General features: G+C 36.6%; 1 protein-coding gene and 2 pseudogenes across 2 annotated transcripts in view; all 3 read left to right on the forward strand.

Moving 5' to 3' along the window:
- The window catches only part of RAD51C (RAD51 paralog C), a 35658-nt gene extending 24389 nt beyond the window's left edge, over positions 1-11269 (forward strand). The window contains exons 6-9 of one of the 2 annotated variants that reach the window (XM_045773339.2): positions 1083-1149; positions 2000-2060; positions 9782-9842; positions 10802-11269. In XM_045773339.2, the coding sequence (XP_045629295.1) occupies positions 1083-1149; positions 2000-2060; positions 9782-9842; positions 10802-10915 (303 nt within the window). In that variant the 3' untranslated portion in view covers positions 10916-11269. The remainder of the gene's footprint in view (positions 1-1082; positions 1150-1999; positions 2061-9781; positions 9843-10801) is intronic. The other variant, XM_045773340.2, reaches the window with a different exon arrangement.
- On the forward strand, positions 2067-9766 carry LOC148107975 (pancreatic progenitor cell differentiation and proliferation factor pseudogene; annotated as a pseudogene).
- Positions 11270-11356: 87 nt separating the features above from the next.
- Positions 11357-12151, forward strand: LOC123776952 (large ribosomal subunit protein eL32 pseudogene; annotated as a pseudogene).
- Positions 12152-21983: the final 9832 nt, after the last annotated feature.

Consider the following 21983-nt stretch of genomic DNA (forward strand, 5'->3'; position numbering starts at 1 on the left):
CAGTCATTGAGCATCTGCCTTCGGCTCGGATCATGGTCCCAGGGTATCTCACACTCTTTTGATTAAATATATTCTAGAGAGGCAACAGTGGTAGAAAAAACAAAAACACCAGACTCAATCTTTCTAAGCTTCTGATTTCTCATGTGTTAAACTGGAATAATAATATCAAAAAATATTGATAATAATACCTCATTCATGGAGTTGTGAAGGCTAGATAAGATAATGAAGGTAAAGCACTTAGCATAGTTTCTGGCATGTATTAAGTACTCAATAAATGTTTATCACCACTGCTGATACAGCTGCTGTTGGTCTGGTGGTGTTTTGTTTTTAAGATTTTTTTTTTTTTAAGATTTTATTTATTTATCCGACAGAGAGAGACAGCCAGCGAGAGAGGGAACACAAGCAGGGGGAGTGGGAGAGGAAGAAGCAGGCTCATAGCAGAAGAGCCTGATGTGGGGCTCGATCCCATAACGCGGGGATCACGCCCTGAGCCGAAGGCAGACGATTAACCGCTGTGCCACCCAGGCGCCCCTGTTTTTAAGATTTTATTTATTTATTTGACAGAGAAAGAGATAGCACAAGCAGGGAGAGCAGCAGGTAGAGAGAGAGGGAGAAGCAGACTCCCCGCTGAGCAGGGAGCCCGCCTCAGGACTCCATCCCAGGACCCTGGGATCATGACCTGAGCTGCAGGCAGCCGCTTAACTGACTGAGCCACCCGTGTGCCCCTGGTCTGGTGGTTTCTACTGGCTTATCCAAAACGTAAATTTTAAAAGTGAGGTTTTTCCCATGCTCGCAGTTATGAAGTTTTCATACATGATCTCTTTACACCTTTATGTATTTGTTATCTGTTATATTTTTATTCTTCCATTTTCACAATTGTTCTTATTTGTTAAAAATGTTTATGTTCAATAGAATCATGTTTTCAGATAATTTTATGGGCAAATTAAAAAAAAATTTATCAGAATAGTTTTCATTACCTAAATATATTTTTCTTTAAATTGTATTCAGAATACTAAAATCACAGGACTATTTCCTTGGTAATTTGGGGTAGAGATTCACCTAATTTTCTCACTTTTTTTAAGGTACTTTTAACTAATCAGATGACAACAAAAATTGATGGAAATCAGGCCTTGCTGGTTCCTGCGTTGGGTGGGTAATTAATCAGATAAGCATTTTTTAAAGTTTTTTATTTATTTAAATAATCTCTACAGGCAACATGGGGCTTGAACTCATGACACCAAGATTAAGAATCACATGCTCTTCTGACCTAGCCAGCCAGGCACCCCCAGATAAGGATTTTTAACTTAACACATTTTTTCAGCCTCTTTCATGCGATGCTTGTTGAGAACTGTAAGCTCCATGAAAGCAGAGATTGTATCTGATTATTCACTGATAAGTCTTAGCATGGAGCACAGTACCCTTAGATACCCACTCATCCTTTCAGTTATTTAACAAATATTTATTGAGCATCTACTATTTGTTAACTATTGTTAGGTACCGAGCATATAAATATTCATTAGATGATTCTTGCCCTCAGAAAGTCTTAGGCAGGAAGAAGGGTGAATCCATTTAAATAGAGATCACACTACAGCGAATAGACTTATGACTCCTTCTAACCTCAGTCATGGTTTTGTTAGGACACAGTGCTTCGAGATTTTTCTTTTACTAAATTCTTTAAGAATATTTTGTCAGAATTTTTGCTTTTCTTGTAGCCAGAAATATGTTAGTAGGTCTGATGATATGGAAGACTGACAAAATGTTGACTCAAATTATAAAGTTTTCTGAAAGCAAATAAAGGATAATGATCTTCAGTATTTCCACAGATAGGTAAAAATCTAATCTCAGGATGTTACTCATGTGTACAAGGGGTTTTGAAAGTATAAGTATATTCTCGTGTTAAATTAGGTAAAATAAAACTGTTTTGGTCAGGGGCATTCTGAGAGACTTCTAACCTTGTCAGTAAGGCAGTATACAGTTGTTCTGTTCTTGTTCCCACCAGGGGAAAGTTGGGGACATGCTGCTACAATACGACTAATCTTTCACTGGGACCAAAAGCAAAGGTCAGTATAGAAACAAGCTAATAATTCTGAATATTGGGTTAATTACACTGAAGGGTTGTATTTTCTTAGATCTACTCCAGTGGATGAAATCTACAGTGACTCAAAAGCCGAAAGCTTTTGTTGCCTTGTCCTCAATCACCTAGAGAAAACATAGAAACATGTTGTTAAACTGCACATTTAGCTAACATAGGAAATTCTTTGGAATATTTAAATGATGGGGTGCACTTGAAATGAGTAGGTGGCCAAGGAATGCTCCTTCTAAACCTCTTTGAAATCAAGTTCCATTTATTAGCCTTGCAGGAGGTGGGTACTTTGTGTTCCTAGAAGGGATTGAAAGAAGAAAATCAAGACAAAAGGAAAATTTTCTGAGGTTAGCTTTAGGACTAATTTATGTGGAAAATGGGATGGCTTTTCTTAGTTGCTTAATGTATTTCTTATATGAAATTGTATCTATTTTTGTTTTCTTTTGTATTTTGCTATCCTACTTTTGTTATCCAGTTACTTACCTGCCTTCTACAAGTATTGTTCTTTAAAATAAAACTATGACAGCATGAAACCTTTGTATTTGTTTTTAAAGCTGCTGAGCAAGTGAACAAACCAGCTTTCATTTTCTTTAAAATAGGCAAATGAAAGCTGTGGCGTCTTTTATTCTACATTTCTAGAAATGACAAATATATGCCAGCCCCTCTGCTTTGAGATTAATTTGTATAACTGAAAGAACTTAGTTTGGAAATGCTCTAATGAAAGGGAGAAATTGAGAAAGCATGTGGGCAAAGATGGAAAAAAGGGTTGCTTTGGGGTGCCTGGGTGGCACAGCGGTTAAGCGTCTGCCTTCGGCTCAGGGTGTGATCCCGGCATTATGGGATCGAGCCCCACATCAGGCTGCTCTGCTGGGAGCCTGCTTCTTCCTCTCCCACTCCCCCTGCTTGTGTTCCCTCTCTCGCTGACTGTCTCTATCTCTGTCAAATAAATAAATAAAATCTTTAAAAATAAAAAAAAGAAAAAAAAGAAAAAAGGGTTGCTTAAATATATCAGGTTTGGTCAGTGATAATTGTCTTAGTTCTTTACCTACATTTTTTTGTTCTCCAAACTGAAAAAAAATCATGCCTGACCAAATTAGGTTTTACTTACTCTGAGCTCATAGCAGAATTTATTACACTTACATACATCTTTGGAAACTCATTCATGTGGTTTGTATCTCTTTTAAAAATAGCATTTCCATGGGGCACCAGGTGGCTCAGTCGGTTGAGCGTCTGCCTTTGGCTAGGGTCATGGTCCCGGGGTCCTGAGATGGAGCTTCGCCCTCTGCCTCTGTCTACCGCTCTGCCTGCTTGTGCACGCGTGCGCGCTCTCTCTCTGTCAAATAAATAAATAAAACCTTTTAAAAAAGTAGCATTTCCGAAGAGCTCAGGTAACTTTTTTTTTCTCATAACACATAGTGCTTTACAATTGACTTCCATCCCCCAGTTCTGTAAATAAGTCATTGTATTCTGGATCACAAAAGGAATTCTTTCCTCAGCAACAAACCCTATTGTAAAGATTTGGTAACAGTTCTCCAGATGAGAATCTTTTGAACATATTGCTTATACTTTCCCAGATTTAAGTTTTCTGTAAAGTGCATCCCACTGTTCAAATGTTTTTAGGGATTCTCCTTGAACTCGTATATAGTAGTAGTCATCCACTCTTATTCTACTATTAAATATTCACTATTAAAATACATCTAAAAAATAAGAAAAATAATATGAGCAAAGCAAAATGTTTCATCTTTTAATGCATTCATCAGAAGGAGATGTTTGCCTTCTTAGTCAAATTCCAGAAGTTAGCATTGGTTAGGTACCCATGAGATCAGAAAATTATGCTTATTTTTTAAGAGTTAAACATTTTGTGATTTTCAGCTTCTTACTCATCCTTTCCAAGAAAGTGGACAATGGTGTTGAACACAGACATTGAATTAGATTTTTTTTTAAGATTTTATTTATTTTTTTTGAGAGAGAGATAGCGAGAGAGAGCACGAGAGGGGAAGAGAGGAAGAGGCCAACCCCGGGATCATGACCTTAGCCGAAGGCAGATGCTTAACCGACTGAGCCACCCAGGTGCCCTGAATTAGATTTAGGGGAACTCTGTTCCATAACTTTTTTCTATATCCCAAACTACCATTTTAGAACTGCTTGCTTATGATAGGTATTTAACTGGGAAGTTTATATACAGCATTTCATATAATCCCTTCAATAACTCTTTGAAGGATCTATACCTACATAGAAGTGAGAAGACCAAGGCTTCCCAGAAAGATTAAGAGTAATTAATAGCTACTACCTATTGAATTTTTATTAAGTGCCTTTTATTGTGCTAAGCATTGTTTATTTGTTTGTGTATGTGTGTGGGTATATATATATATTTCATTTTATTTTCCAAATAACTCTATGAAATAAGTAGTAGCATCCAAATTTTATAGCTGACTCCATAATAGGGTCTGTTTCTTTTCCTATAATTGCTCTTTCTATAATGTAATTACAGTATTGTGTTGATTGCCAGCAAATCTGAAAGTATGGCTCTTATCCTCCTTTTTAGATAAAATCCTTTTTCTCCAAACTGTTTTTTCCCCCCAGGCTGGGGATATATGATAAGTAATGTGCATATTTTATTACAATCAAAATAAGTTGATCTCATTTAATGGAATTAAAATATTTATTCATTGTTTGAAACCAGGTATCTTTTAAAAAAAAAAGAAAGTTATCTTTAAGTCATTGAAGTTGTATGAAAGCTCGTATGTGTTTTAAAATTTAGTTTATCTTGAAAGGACAAAAATAGAAATTCACACTGGGGAAAAGTAGTTATAAAGATGAACACTTCCAGTTTGAGCAGAAAAGTAAAAACCTTGACTAGCCAAATTTATATTGAGAATTGAACCTGAGTGTCCCATCTTATACTCCAGTCCCCATCTTTCACCGGAAACACCTGGCTTTTACTCTTTGACTAACAATGAAATGACATCCCAACAGTTATTCAAATAAGTACTTTTGTCTCTGTCCTGTATATTGTGAGGGTTTTCCTCCAGTTTGCAATTCATGATAATATGAGGCTGAAATTGTTCAGAATTATATCACTCTTTGCCAAGAAGATCTGGTGGTAGAGTGGAGTAATATATCAACACCCCCACACAGTGTTTCATATGTGTGCTTAGCTTTAGAGCACAAATTGTGCTTCTGTCTTATTTCTTCCTGACCCAAACTGTGTAGTTCAGCCATATGTTAAGCTTCATCTCAGCTGCGGCCATGAGCCAAGTGATTCTTTGGTTTAGTTTGTTGTTTAAAAAGATGTCTTAAGATGCAGATATGAAATATAAAATTATTTTATTTTTACTTAGGAATTTGAGGAAATTTTTCACCCTGAATATTTAATGCCCACTTGACTTTAGGATTTTTAATAAACATGTAAAAGCTTCTTTTTTTTTTTTTAAAGATTTTATTTATTTATTTGACAGAGCGAGAGACAGCCACCGAGAGAGGGAATGCAAGTAGGGGGAGTGGGAGAGGAAGAAGCAGGCTCCCAGTGGAGCAGGGAGCCCGATGTGGGGCTCAATCCCAGGACCCTGGGATCACGCCCTGAGCCGAAGGCAGACGCTTAACGACTGAGCCAGGCGCCCCAAACATGTGAAAGCTTCTTAAAAGCTTATTTACTTTTTTTTTTTTTTTTTAAAGATTTTATGTATTTACTTGACAGAGAGGGAGGGAGTGAGTGCAAGTAGGGGGAGCAGTAGGCAGAGAGAGAGGGAGAAGCGGGCTCCCCGCTGAGCCGGAAGCCTGCTGCGCGACTCCATCCCAGGACCCTGGGATCATGACCCAAGCCGAAGGCAAACACCTAACGACTGAGCCACCCAGGGACCCCAAAAGCTTATTTACTTTTTAATAATTTTCTCAGAATATTCAGAGTATTGGGTATCTTTTTGGACATATGATGATATAAGGTGATTTAGATACTAATTTTTCAGAAGGTTAGTTAAATTTTGTTTTATTGAATCAAAAAGAGTGATTTTTTAAAAAAAAATAAGGCCGGTTAAAATACACCATGCTTCTATCTTTCCGTTATTTAAATATATATGTATATTTTTGAAATTTTATTTATTTTTATTTACTTTTTTTTTTAAGTAATCTCTGTGCCCAAATTGGGGCTCCAACTTAGAACTTGGAGATCAAGAGTTACATGTTCTACCAACTGAGCCAGCCAAGCACCCCAATTTTTCTGTTATATTTTGTATTAAAGATAGAATTATCTACACTAAAGCATTGTAAAAATTTATAATCTCTGTCCCTAACACAACTATTCTCATATTACATATTACACAACAAATACTTCATTTTTGCCTATAATTACAATTACAGAGTATATGACGTTTTGGATTCTGCTATTTTTGTCCCAAAAGTACAAATCTAAAACATTAAGCTAATGGACTGTGATCTCTGATTGCTTCTCTTTTTTATTTTGAAGATTTATTTATTCATTTGAGAGAATGTGTGTGTGTGCCAGAAGCAAGGGGCAGAGGGAGAAGGAGAGAGTCTCATGCGGGCTTAGCGCTCAGTGGGATTTGGTCCCAGGACTGTGAGATCATGACCTGAGCCGAAATCAAGAGTCAGATACTTAACCAGCTGCACCACCCAGGCACCCCTGATTGCTTCTCTTTTGAATTGTGGCTGAGTAGAGGGGCAATTTCAAACTTTGAAGAGTAACATCATAAACCAAGGTGTCCTTTTTGAATTGTCTTTGAAAACAATCCAACACTCCTCCCACCTCTGTTGTGGAGCAGCCTTCCAGGGCCTCCTCTGCAAATGGGCTCCATGGCCTAGCATCCTGGTCCCTGCCACCCATGATCACGTGCCAAGGGCCATAAGGGGTTACTGCCAAGGTTTCCACCAGTCCACAGGTGACAACATGGCTGCTATCTCCTCCAGCAGCTCACTCATGGCTGCTTACAGCTATTACCAGTACATCCTGTGTTCCACTTCTGGTAACAGCTCCTGTACAAGTGCACCCATCCCTCACCACCCTGGTCTCCGCAAGGCTGACTTGGGTCACTGGTGGGCAAGGTTCTTTTTCAGGATGTCCGATTTCCCGTTCATTGCTACAGTGTTGGAGTCCCCAGAATGCTCAGAATCTCCTCAGGCCTCCAATAGCACAATCACCTGTGACTTGGCTCTGGAAGCCATGAGGAAGCAGCCTGGTGACCAGCCTGGCAAAGCCAACACTAGGCCCCAATCCTGAGTGGCCACCACCAGCCACCAGGCTCATTCAGGAAGTACTAGGCGCATGAGAGCTCTTCTCCCCTCCCGGTAGGCTAAGCAGGCTGCAGTGAGCAGAAGCAGTTGGGTTCTTTTATATCAAAACAGCAAAACACCAAAAGGGAAGTTGAGAGAACCCCATTGTTTACTGACCAAGCCACACTCAAGCCTTCCTGACACCCTGTAACCATGTGCCTCAAACAAAGTAGAAAATAAACTCCAAGCATCCAGTAAAAAAAATCAACATCGTATTGTATGTAAATAAGTGATCCTTTTAACTGTGAGAGATTGTGATTTTTCTCTAAGTTAGAATCTGCTTTTTGTGCAGTTATATCAATTTGGGGGGGATATGGTATTCTTTAAAATTTAAATTCAATTAGCCATCATATGGTACATTATTAGTTTCAGATGTAATGTTCAACAATCCATTAGTTGAGTATAATACCCAGTGCTCATCACATCATATATCAGTATTTTATTTTTATTTTTTTATTTTTTAAAAAGATTTTATTTATTTATTTGACAGCCAGCGAGAGAGGGAACACAAGCAGGGGGAGTGGGAGAGGAAGAAGCAGGCTCTCAGCGGAGGAGCCCAATGTGTGGCTTGATCCCAGAACTCTGGGATCATGCCCTGAGCCGAAGGCAGAAACTTAACGACTGAGCCGCCCAGGCGCCCCCATATATCAGTATTTTAAAAACTGGTAAATTGTGGGGCACTTGGCTGGCTCAGTCAGTAGATCATGCAACTCTTGATCTTGGCATTGTGAGTTCAGGCCCCACATTGGGTATAGAGCCTACTTAAAAAAAAAAATTTTTTTTTTAAATTAGAGTGTAGTAAATTGTACATATAATAAAATGTATCACTTTAATCGTTTAAGTGTACAGTTTAGTGACATGCAGCACATTCACATTACTGTGCAGTCATCACCACCATCCATCTCCAGAACTTTTTCATCTTCCCCAACTGAAACTGTTCCCATTAAATACTAACCCCTATTCTCCCCTCCTCCCCGCCTATGGCAACCACCATTCTGTCTTCTATGAATTTGACTACTCTAGGTACCTCATGTAAGTGGAATGACACAATATTTGTCCTATTGTGCCTGGCCTTTTTTTCACTTAGCATAGTTTTCAGCGTTCACTGTTACATATGACAAGAACTTCCCTTTACAAGATTAAATATTCCGTTATATGTATAAACTACATTTTATTTATCCATCCCTCCGTCAGACACTTAGGTTGTTTCTGTCTTTTGACTATTGTGAATAAGTTATATCAGTTTTAAAGTAATTTTGAAATGCACTTTAATAGTTTTTGCTTAGAAGGTGCCTGGGTAGCTCAGTCAGTTAAGCATCCAACTCTTGGTTTCAGCTCAGGTCATGATCTCAGGGTCGTGGGATTGAACCCCACATCTGGCCCCATGTTCAGTGCAGAGATTGCTTGAGATTCTCTCCCTCTCCCTCTGCTCCTCCCCTTGCTCTCTCTCCTCTCACTCTCTCTCAAATTAAATAAATAAATAAAATCTTTTAAAAAAAAAAGATTTTGCATAGGCCAGTTGGCTGGCTCAGTCTATAGAGCATAAGCCTCTTGATCTTGGGGTCATGGGTTCGAGCCCCACGTTGGACATAGAGATTACTTAGTTAAAATTTTTTTAATAATTTAATAAAAGTTTTTGCTTATATTTGTTGCTAGTACAGTATTTGAGCAAACTTAATAAGAGCTTAGAATTTTATATCTAACTACTTTCAACTTTCAATTTTATATTACTTTGTACATAATAAGATTCTACCTAAACAGACCTTGTTCTGTCATTACAGTGATTCTTCTGGATATAATCATTTTGAAAGAATGTGTCTTCCTTGCTTATTTGTACTAGTATGATATGAGTATGTGCTCCTCATTTATAGCCCAAGAAATTGTCTTAATACTTCTATCGTAACACACAAAAAAGTATACAGTTACTTCAGAAAGTTGGAAAAACATAAAGAAAAAACAATCTTTATCTTGTAATAACGACTTAACTTTTTGATTGTAGTTTTCTAGTAATTTTTCTATATATGTGCATTTACTAACTTATAAATGGGGGCTCATACAGCATAACTTAATATATTATTATTTTCTTATCTCATTAAATATTTTCTTCCACTTTATCTTCTTAAGCATCAGCAGTATTTTGTCATGTAGAAATTTATTTTGAATTACTCATTGGATGTTTAGGTTGCTTTAAAATTCCACTTATATAAACAACTCTATTGTTATATGTAATAATTATTATATGCATACATATAGCTATTGAGTCTTTTGATATTTCTTTGCTTTCTGTGTCCTTAGGGAACAAAACAATAGAATTGTAGTGAAAAACTATAAATTTAAATGATTAAATCAGTCATCTGAACTAATTAATTAAGATCATGTATTTGTGTATATTTATTCTTTTTCTCTAAGCAGGTTGGCAACATTGTACAAATCACCAAGCCAGAAGGAATCTACAGTACTGTTTCAAATCACAGTCAGTATTATTTGATTAGAGTGGGGTTTTGGTGTTGGTGGGCAGTAATTATCTGAAGAGAGCATTTACAAATTGCTTCTGTTAACTTCTGTAGGCAGCAGGCATATTTGAGGACAGCTTTTGATGCTTAGAACATTATCCCCAAAATAGTAGTATATATACAGAATATTCTAGTGACAATTGGACTGAAATTTATTCTTAAGAACAGAGGAAATACTTATTTGTAGGCTAGTGTGTTCCATGCCATATGTAATGTCAGGATATTAAAAAATTTTAAAGTGAAAGCTGTTAAAGATTTTCCAAGAAAAAATACTAACATTACTCATTTTAATCTGTAGATATTATAGATCTATCATAGCCACCAAATATATCCTGTTTTAAAATGTTAATTTTCCTATAATTTAAAATCATAGAACACACTTTTTTGGCTGAAATATGCATATTTATCAGTGGTATTGAGCCAAATATATTCTTGGCATCTCATTTTTTAAGGACCGAAACAGAAATAGAGATTCTGAAACCGAATTATTGACTTAGTCTTTGTACTGCTTAGGTGCATTTAAAGTATACTAATTGGAAAACTAAATTTAGACTATTTAATTGTGAAAATAAATTTGTAAAGCACCTAAGTAATTAGTACATGTTACTTCCTTTTACTCGTCAATAGAGTCACCATAAAGTTTGTTAAGATTTTCTTTTAGAGTGCATTTTTATAATGCATTGTTATTTCTGTGTGTGTGTGTATAAACAATGTATAAATAAATACAGATATAAAATACGCTAGTACAGCTTTGGCTTGGACACCTATTCATGAGGTTTAACCTCTTCATTTGCAGTGGTTAATAACCGCTGTCTCAAGAATAAAGTAGCTCTTTTATCAATTACTTAAAAATATTTGGAAAACCAATCGCTATTTTAGGTGTTCTTAAACCATACTTCTGTATTTTTTTATCTTCCAGCCTCAGGGATTTAGAGATGCTGTTGTTGCTCCTGCATCTTCTTTGCAAACAGGTTCATTGAATTCCCGGAAACGGTCACGAGAAGCAGAGGAAGAACAGGAATCCAACGACTAGTCTTACAGTATGCGTATGTGTTGATACTGTGAGATGTAATATATACAAGCAGTAGACTCTTTACTTTAAAATATAAACACTATGGCATATATGAATCAAGAACATATGAAGTGAATGTGGAAAACATTAAATGAGTATGATTCTCTGAATTTTTCTAAAGCAGTTCTACAGTTATATTTTGCCCTGTTTTCATTTTTCGTAACAGTCAGCAGAGATGATACAGGTATTGTATTTTTGCAAATGTGGAAAGCTGATCTCATGTGGCCAATCTGAATTGACCATTGATACTGTTTTTTCCTCTTTTCTTTGCTAATTGCATAGAAAAATCTTAGGAAGAAAAGATTTTTTTTTTTTTCATATTCGTGTTGGGTTCTCCTCTTTAAATGTAGTTTTGGTAATTCTTAAAAATGACCTGTTTTGAGCCATCTCTTACTTGGCATCATGGCTGCCCTCAGACCTCTGGTAAAGCCCAGTACCATTAAAAAGAGAATCAAGAAGTTCATCCAGCACCAGACAGACCGAAACGTCAAAATTAAGCACAACTGGCAGAAACCCAGAGTCATTGACAATAGGGTGCACAGAAGATTCAAGAGCCAGATCTTGATGCGCAGAACTGGTTATAGGAGCAACAAGAAAACAAAGCACATGCTTCCCCGTGGCTTCTGAAGTTACTAGGCCACAATGTCAAGGAGCTTGAAGTGCTGCTGATGTGCAGCAAGTCTACTGTGCAGAGCTTGCTCACAGTGTCTCCTCCAAGAACCACAAAGCCACTGGAAAGAGCAGCCCCGCTGGCCGTCAGAGGCACCAAGCCCAAAGCCAGGCTGCACAGTCAAGAAAATGAATAGACAGCTATGTGCTCATTGTATTTGTGTTAATAAAACCATAAAACCACAAAAAAAGAAAAAGCCTTGTTTTTACTGTTACAAAGAAAAGCCAGCACTGTGAGTCAGCATATTAGGATACAAATTTTAGATGACCAATCAGATTTTAGTGACCCCAATCCTAAATCTAAGCCATTTGCTTCTTTTTAATGTTATTTTATGTTAAGGGAAGGACTTTGGAGCCATTACCCTATCTAGAAATTGTCTAGAACATTCATCTTCCAGAATAGTCAAGTCGATAAACTCACAATTATTTATTTCTACACTTTCGAAACATGGTGAGATCCATTCTAGAATTCTAGATGTATTGACATTTTCCTTTGAATAATCTTGAAACTGCTTGAATAAATTAAAAATTTGGATTCTTGAGTGGTTTTAAAATCATCTAAAAATGTTTTGGCACCTGATTCTTCTTAGTACTTCTCAATTCATTCACAAAATTTACTCTGGTTCCCAGTGGAAGAAAATTATTTAAATAATTCAGTATTATATACTGTGACACCATGTTCTCCAGATTTTAGTGTCAATTGGTATTTACTGTCCCAGACTGAACACTAAATTCATAAAATTTTTAAAATACAATTATTCTGTAATTGATTATATATAGAATAACCATAGTTTGCCAGGACTTTTTTGAGAATGAAAGTAGACACTGCTAACAATTACACCAGGACAGTGGACATAAATCAGGACCATCCCAGGCAAATCAGGCATATGGTCATCCAATTATATAAGACTGATTTCAAAGGACTAATTTAGTGTAGGATGACTGATTGTAATTATTTTTGAGGTCTTTAAGGCATATATTTTTATTAATGCAGCGATTATAAAACAATTACCCATCATTTTATATTCTCTCTGCTCAGATCATAAAATCAAGAGAGTGAGGGGGTTGTAAGTGATAACTATCAGTGTTACTAGGCATCAGAACTGTAGGAATCTCATAAAGCATCATAACACTGTACTTTAAAGAACTATAGGACCTGGAATATAGACAAAGCCAAGTGTATTTGTTTGCAACTCTTTTAGGTAAGCTTTATGTAAAATAACCTTTCAGGGCGCCTGGTGGCGTCTGCCTTTGGCTCAGGTCCTGATCCCCAGTCCCCGGATCAATGGAGCCCCACGTCCAGCTCCGTGCTCAGCAGGGGGTCTCCCTCTCACTCTCCCTCTGCGCCCCCCCCCCGGAATAAATAAATAAAATCTTTAAAATAGCCTTTCAAAGTCGTCGCTATTGCTAAAAAGGTAATTATTTTCCTAGTTAGAATAAACACTTAAATCTTAGTCTGCTTGGGCTGCAATAACAAAATACCATGAACTTGAGCAACAAAATTTTCTCCCAGTATTAGAGGCTAGAAGTTGAAGATCAGTGTGCCAGCATGGTGTGGTTCCAGAGAAGCTCGTAGACGGCCGCCTACGTACTGAGTACTCACAGGGCCTTGTCTTGGTGAATGTGCATGGAGAGAGGTCTTCATCTTATAAAGTCACCAGTCCTATCATATTAGGAGGACTTCACCTTTATGACCTCATTTAACATTACCTTCTAAAAGCCCTATCTCCAAATATAGTCATACCGAAGGTTAGGGTTTCAACATGAATTTTGGGAAGGGAATTCAGTCTAGAAATACAGGAAATTTAAAATATGCACACATAAAATTTTAAAAAATTCTGTTGTTACCTGCTTTTTAAAGAGCGTAATATATCCTCTTGTGCTCCACATAATTTTTCAATGATAGTTTTTAATGGTTATGCTTAATTTTAAACTTCTTTTTGGAGTTTGAGTTATTACTATATTTTTTAGTGTTATAAACAAAGCATACAAGTTCCTTTTTTTAAAGAAGTTGAAATGATTTGTATTAATTTTCCATTGCTGCTGTAAAAAATTACCACAGATTTAGTGGCTTAAAAGAACACAAATTTATTATCTTACGGTTCTGGAGTCTGAAATCAGTTTCACAGGGCTGAAATCAAGGTGTCAGCAAGCTTGCATTCCTTCTGTAGAGTGTAGGGAAAATCTATTTTCTTTCCTCTTCTAGCTTCTAGAGGCTGCCTGCATTCTTTGGCTCATAGCCCATCTTCAAAGACATAGGGTAGCATCTTCCAATCCCTCTCTGTTTCCAGTCTGTTTCAATTGCCTTTTTCCAAATCTGTCTCCTGCCTTCCTTTTATAAGGACACTTGGGATTACACTTAAGGCTCAGTCAGATAATCCAGGATAATATGTTTATCTCAAGGCCCTTAATCACATCTGCAGAGTCAGTTTTGGCATGCAAATTAGCATTCACAAATTCTAGGATTTGGTTGTAATTGTTTTGGGGGAGCCATTATTCAGCCCCTGAATTCATGTGGTAACATAATTCAAAACCTATTGATCTTTTGATGACAAACATATACATTAAAGTTTGGAAAGCACTGGGACAGACTTGTTAGCATTTTTAACTGTATTCATAGATGGTCATTTCCATTTAAAAGTGAAAGGGAAAAAAAGGATACAAAAAGAAATGATATTCCTTAGCTTTTTGAAAGTTTTATTTTTCAAGGACTCATTCTTTCTTAATTATAAACTATATGTAAGTATAAATTATCCCCCCAGTCTCTTCTGTTTTAATTCATGATGTGATGGAATATCTGTCATTCCACAATTTATACATTTGCCATCTAATGCCACCAGTAAATCAGTTAAGGTCTCACCTCCTGGCTAACCAATGATTGCATCCATCTTTCATTTTGTGGTTAGTCAGTGTGGTAACTCCGAAAGATGTATATTGCCTTTTACTCCTTTTCATGCCACTGCTCTGATCACCCTTTCTGATAATTCATTTATACACATATATGTATTTGCACACACACAAAAATTTATTTCCACAATATTTGTCATGTCAACTCCATGTTTTGGAATGTCCTGGCCACGGTTAGTACAACACAGGCCATTAATAGTCTAATTTAAAAGTTACTCATTCTGGAAAGAGTAAACAAATACTAACAATTCAGAATCGCTCTGCTCTGAGAAGCCTTTTCCACGTTAATGCACTTGGAAAGTAAGTTTGATTTCAAAAAAGTTATTAAAGGTATAAAATATAATAAGGTACAGAATTAAAAGCTCAGGCAACCTAACTCAGGATTTTGGTTTGGTTTTGTTTTATTTTCAGGATAGAAGCTTAACATTTCAATGCAATGATTATAGACTTTTATTGCTAGAGGGAACCTTAGAGATAATCTCATCAGTATCTTCAATGCATAAATCTATAATTTTTCAAACATGCTATTTTTTTAACTAATTCTGTCCTAGTTTTACAAACATTTTATCCTTTTTTGAAGTATTTTTTTCCCCAGAGTATTATAACTTTTAGTTTGAATTTGGGGGGATATATAACTTAAAGCACTCATATACTGCCTCATGATTTTCAAACACTTTTACATTATTTAATTTGATCCTTGTAGCAAGTCTGTAAGGTAGATGGCATTGGCTGGCACATCTGTTTTCATTCCTTCTATCCATCCGTCCATCTAAAGCCTAACATATACACACTTAACTACTTGTTGAATGAATAAATATTTCAAATAAGATCTAGAATAAATTCTGTTTTTCCAATGGTCAGATAAGAACACCACTTGTCATGCATAGGTTGATGTTTCTGAGCATTTTTTATTACTGTAAAATGTATATAATTTAATAGTGGTGTTGAAAATTTTGACTTTTTATTAGTATTATTGTTTCTTAAGTAAACTCTATGCCCAATGTGAGGCTTGAACTCATGACCCTGAGATTGAGTCATGTGCTCTACTGACTGAGCCAGCCAGGTGCCCCAAAGTATTTTTTTACTTTTAAAAAATTGTGATAAAATAGATAAAAAATTTGCTATTTACCCATTTTTAAGTGTATAATTCAGTGGCATTAACTACATGAACAGTGTTGTGTAGTTATCAGCACTATTTTTTTTTTTAAGATTTTATTTACTTGACAGAAAGTAAGAGAGCACAAGAAGGGGAATGGCAGGCAGAGGCAGAGGGAGAAGTAGGCTCCCTGCTGAGCAGAGAGCCAGATGTGGGGTTCAATCCCAGGACCCTGGGATCGTGACCTGAGCCGAAGGCAGACTCTTAACCGACTGTGCTACCCAGGCACCCTTATCACCACTTTTTCTAAAACTTTTCATCACCCAAACAGAACCTCTGTACCCTTGAAGCAATAATTTTCCATTCTGCACACTGCCGGCCCCCACCCCTCCCCAACAAGCTCATGGTAATTTCTAATCTACTGTTTCTATGAATGTACCTATTGTATGTATTTCATGTAAGTGAAATCATGCAACGTTTTTCCTTTTGTGCCTGGTTTATTTCATTTAGCATGTTTTCGAGGTTCATCCATGGTGTAGCACATAGAAGAACTTCATTTTTATGGCTGAACAATATTCCATTACAAGTATATACCACATTTTGTTTATTCATTCATCTCTAATGAACATTTGGGTTTGTTGGGATTTTTTAAAACATTCATTTATTTATTTGAGAGAGAGAGCACACGAGGGGAGGAGCAGAGGGAGAGAAGCAGATTCCCCTGAGCTTGGAGCCCCACTCCAAGGGTTTGATCCCATGACCCTGAGATTATGACCTGAGCTAAAACCAAGAGTAGGATGCTCAACTGACTGAGCCATCCAGGCGCCCCTCATTTGGGTTGTTTCTAATAGTGTTTGGTTTGTAACATTTTCTGTTTCCTGAAACTTTTATTGACTTTTATTGTTTATGAAGTTTGGGACGGTTGATTTGTCTTTGGAATATTTTCCAACTGTTCCTACTAGCTTAAATTTTAACCCCAATAAATTTACTTTCATTGCTTAGATCAGCTATTTTTGTTTTCTAATAACCATATTTTTTTAAAAAAGATTTTATTTATTTATTTGACAGAAAGAGACAGCCAGCGAGAGAGGGAACACAAGCAAGGAGAGTGGGAGAGGAGGAAGCAGGCTCCTAGCGGAGGAACCTGATGTGGGGCTTGATCCCAGAACGCCAGGATCACGCCCTGAGCCGAAGGCAGATGCTTAACGACTGTGCCACCCAGGCACCCCCACCGTATTTTTTTGTTGTTGTTAATGATGTTCCTACTAAAATGTTTACATCTAGTTATCAGATTATAATGTGGTAGAAAAAACATAGGAATAGAGTCAGAAAACCTGCATTCTAATTTCAGCTGAGATGTTAATAAGCCATGTCAATTTTGGCACCTTTATTTTCTCATGCCTTTCTCTTATGAAACAATAATAGGACCAAATGATTGCTAAATTTATTGTTGGAAATTTTGCGTTTTCTACTTTTGTAAAGGCATTATCTTTTTTAAAGATTTTATTTATTTGTCAGAGAGAGAGAGCGACAGAGAGAAAGAGAGAGCACAAGCAGGAGGAACGGCAGGCAGAGGGAGAAGCGGGCTCTCCACTGAGCAAGGAGCCCAATGTAGGACTTGATCCCAGGACCCTGGGATCATGACCTGAGCCGGAGGCAGACGCTTAACCGACAGAGCCACCCAGGCGTCCCTGTAAAGGCGTTATTAAATATTCAGTTTAAATGAGCAATACTAAAAAATATGGAAAAGAGTGACATTTACACATTTTTTATTTTCAAAATCAATAATACTAGGGATTTTATTCCAATACATTACATTTCAGTTTTGAGACATTATGTTGAAATGTTCTATTGCTTTAAAAAAAAACATTGAGTTACAGAAGAGAGGCTGGCTGTTCATAATATGTATTTTTAGTTAACGTCAGTGCCTAAATTTACCGTTACTGTTAAAAATTTACAGAACATTTTGCTCCCTCAGAACTGATTTTGGCATCAAACATGTTGACAAGATTTCGTGTATTTTCAACCACAGTATAATCCTTTGTCTGTTTTCAGATTTAGTTCATCATTGACATTGGCCTTTCTGTGCTTCAACTATCCATTTGACTCTCACTATCCATTTGGCTCTCCTAATGTGTACTAAGATGTGAGTTTTTAAGCGCACCATTACTCTGATAATGATTTTATGTGTAGCCTGTTTTATGAGAATATAAAACTTCGGTTCTCAGAAAAGCTTGAGAACTCATGGAAATGTGTCCTGCCTATTTCAAAATTTAAAAATTAATACAGATAAAAGACAAAAGCAAAGCAGCAAAGAGAATTTGTATTAAGAAATCATATAAACCAAGGCAAAGAGAAAGGCATACTTGGTTATATAACTTTTGGTCTAATGATAAGAAGCATACGAGTTCTTCGAGAGAAAAAATGATTTTCCGGTCTTTCTTTTTTATTCGTTTTCAACTAATTTTTAAAAAGTAATATTTGCACAAGATATTAAATTCAATGAAAAGTAATTCTTCTTTCCTCCCTTGTCCCTTAGTCACTTAGTACATTTTTAGGAGGCAACCATGATTAGTAGTTTTTTGTGTGACCTTCCACAGCTATTCCATGTATCTAAAATATATTTTTTTCTTTATCACACAAATTTGTACCTTATTGAATTTAACAGTACAAATAGAATTTTCTCAATTAAAAAATTGATTTGTGATATTCCATTGTGCAAATATACTATTATTTAATCATTCTTTTATTAATGGATATTTAGATTGATCAAATTTTTTATGAAGACATAAGGAATTGGTCAGAGTGTATATGCATTTAAAATTTTGATAGATGTTGCCCAAATTATCCTCCCCAGAGACTACTAATTTATACCCCCACCAATGATGTTTGAGAGTAATTGTTTCTCCACATCTTGACAACACAATATTTTAACTTTTTTGTTAATTTGATAGGTTTATAAAAATGACACCTTGTAGTGTGATACTACATTTTCTTGTTCTTTTTTTTTTTTTTTTATGTGGTTGGACATCTTTTCATTTACTTTCATGTTACTTTTTTTTTTTTTTTAAGTAAGCTCTACACCCAACGTGGGGCTTGAATTCAAGATCCTGAGATCAAAAGTTGCATGCTCTACCAACCGAGCCAGCCAGGTGTGCCTATTTACCCTATTTCTTTTCCTTTGAAGTGGCTGTTCATATTTTTTGTCCATTTTTCTATTGGATGGTTCATCTTATTATTCTCTAAGAGTTCTTAACATCTTAAGGAAGGCATCAGGCCTGTATGCCCTATATTTTTCCCAGTTTGTCTTACTTTTTGCCTTACAGAAGTATGATTTTTGTATAGCCAATTTTTCATCATTATTTTGTTTCCGAGTGTTGTGTTCTATTTAGAACTTCCCATCCATGATTATTAAATGCTCTCATTTTTACTTACAGAATTTTCAGAAAGTGTTATTTTATGTTTAAATCTTTCCATTTGGAATTTATCTATATATTAGCTGTGGTCTTCAAGTATACACAAGTTCATTCTTGATTTAGGACCTTTATACCACCTTTTCTGCGTTTTCATGTGGTTCAGGTTTAGTTCAGATTTTACCTCCCTGGCGAGGCCTTCCTTGACCATCCTACACAATGTTGACCTCTCTTCTTTTGCTACTGTCACGATAATCTAATTTTATTCATTGCATTTACCACTGTCTGAAGGCATTATTTATTAACCTATTATCTAACTCTCCCAGTGGACTATAAGCCACATGAAAGTAGGGATCTTATTCACTAGAACAGTATCCCTGGCACACAACTGGCTTTCAAATATTTAATGAAAATGGAAGTGCAACATTTATAGACTTGGTTATGCTTTCAAGGCTGCCTTGAGTTGCTTATTTTAGATAAAGTACACTGATACTATGGAGGAAGAAGCACTTTATGAATTTATTAAAAACTGGACTTCTCATCATTCCTTTCCTTTTCTAACCTGGCTTTTATATTCACTTGTTCACTATTGTACCAAAGTTGTAGTCTCTAACGTTCAATAAAATTGATGAGTTGCAGGCCTTTTCCCCTTTCAATCCTCATTCTTTAAGCAACAGTTGGCACTTCAAAACTCTCTTCCCTTGGCATCTCATCCTCTGCCTGAATTGGAGACTCCTTTAATGTACACTCATAGGGTGTTTTTTGATAATCAACATGCCTGTCCCCTTCTTAATATATGTGCTGCTGAAGCGAGCGCATGTCTTCTTCTTAATAGCTCCCCGTTTTCCTTTTGCACAGTGTGTTTCCCATTCTTAATTTATGCAGTCTTAGTGGGACTGTAAATTCTGGTGTCTTGCCCCCTCATTTGTGAAGGGTAGGCAGGGAACTCAAGCCAAGTCAATCATGCTCCTGCCCCTATACCTTGAAACTTGAGTGGAAGACCCAGGACTGGGAAAAAGTGATTGAAATGCATTTATTTTAGCAGCAATGACTGGATAAGATAGTTGAAGTGACCCTATTTCTCCTACTTTATTAGCTCTCCCATAAATTGTTTCTTTGTTTAAATCAGCCCAAATTGACTTCTGTTTATAATGAAAGAATACCTTAAAATGTTCACTTTTCTCTCCAACCTTGGAAGAATTAACCTAGTTCACCCATCTGTCACCCAGTTCCCCTCCGGTAGCCCCCAGTTTGTTCTCTACTTCACTTCTCTTAATTTTAAATTCTTTCTCAAAGACCTACTCTCATAATGACTACATGTCTAATCAGTTACCAAATTATTAATTCTATAAGAGATATACTCAATGTCAGCAAGTTGTACTCTAAGAACTTGGAGTTTAGAGAAATAAGGTTGCTCTCAGAATTAAACTATGAAATCCTTAAGACCCTTACTAGTAGTAGCTAACATTTGTCGTATGATTGCCACATGCCAGGGACTATGCTAAGTCTTTTACATGTATTAGTTTAAAATAACCCATTCAATAACTTTGTTAGGGGTAGGTATTTTTATCCTCAGATAAGTTTCATCTATTAGGATTCTTCAGTGGTAAATAATGGAAACTTACTGGCAATTTACACCAAAAAGAACTTATTGAAAAGACATTTTAAAAAACTTAGAGAAATGATAGGAAGGCAGAAGAAACCAACGTGGAAATGCATGATCTAGTTAATTCCAGAGCATCAGACAGCAAGGACCATGAGAATGGTTTTATGGTAGGAGCCCACTGAGATGAATGAACTATCACCCTTCTTCTATCCTTATTTCTTTCTCAAAATTCAAAGTCTGGGGAGACAGTATTCTGTTGACCTAACTTAGATCAGTGTCTGACCCTAGAATGTGATAGAATCTGGGAGAGATCACTAGAATTATCTTTGGCTTGAGTAATAGGAGGCCAGGCATCCTATCCAAACTACATAAAATGGAGGAGAGGTACTGCCTCAAAGAGACTGAGATGCTGCTGGGAAAGTGAAGTGGTATAGCTGCAGGGTAACCTAAAACAAGGAATGTACATTGTAAATTACAACTTGCTCAAGGTCATACCATTAGGAAACAGCCTATCAGAAATTCAAAAGAAGTCTAACTCTAGAGCCCATGCTCTTAATTATATTAATGAAGTGGTTCTCAACGTGGGATGATTTTATCTCCCAGGGGACATTTGGCAGCGTGGAGATACTCTGTTCATCACAACTGTAGGGATAGGTGCCATTGGCATTCGGTGGGTAGAGATCAAGGTATGCTGCTAAACATCCTAAAATATGCATTACGCCTTCCAAGAAAGAATTATATGACCCAAAACATCAATAATGCTGAGGTTGGAAACTCTAACCTGAGAAAAGATGGCATGGGCCTACATTCTTAAAATGTGTTGATCAGAAGAAGGCTTGGTAAACACTACAGTATGGTAGAAAAGAGAGGGTCAAAATGGAGCAGGTTTCTATGTAACTACTCAAGCCCTGTTCAAAGGGTTGAGGGTCCTTCTTAGATTGGTCTTGATACCTGATTCTTATTTTAGAAATGATTGCATCAGCCTATCTCGGTTTGATGCTATTAAATATCTGAAGCACAGTGAACTCTTACCTGATTCCTACATCTAAGGCACATCAATTATCAACATGTTGATAAACTGGATCCTAGTTACTTTAGTTTCAGCCAGATCAGTGTAAATGTCTGGTCTTGATGGAAGTTAATTGTTCTCATTGTAAATTTATGTTATTGTTATTTTTTTTAAAGATTTTATTTATTGATTTGACAGAGAGTGAGCTGGAGAGCACAAGCAGGGGGAGTGGCAGAGGGAGAGGGAGAGGGAGAAGCAGGCTCCCTGCTGAGCAGGGGATGATCCCAGGATCCTGGGATCTCGACCGGGGCCGAAGGCAGTTGCTTAAC

This window comes from Ursus americanus, chromosome 23 (genome assembly GCF_024610735.1).
Source record: "Ursus americanus isolate L20-20 chromosome 23, mUrsAme1.1.p, whole genome shotgun sequence".
Lineage (NCBI taxonomy): Eukaryota > Metazoa > Chordata > Mammalia > Carnivora > Ursidae > Ursus > Ursus americanus.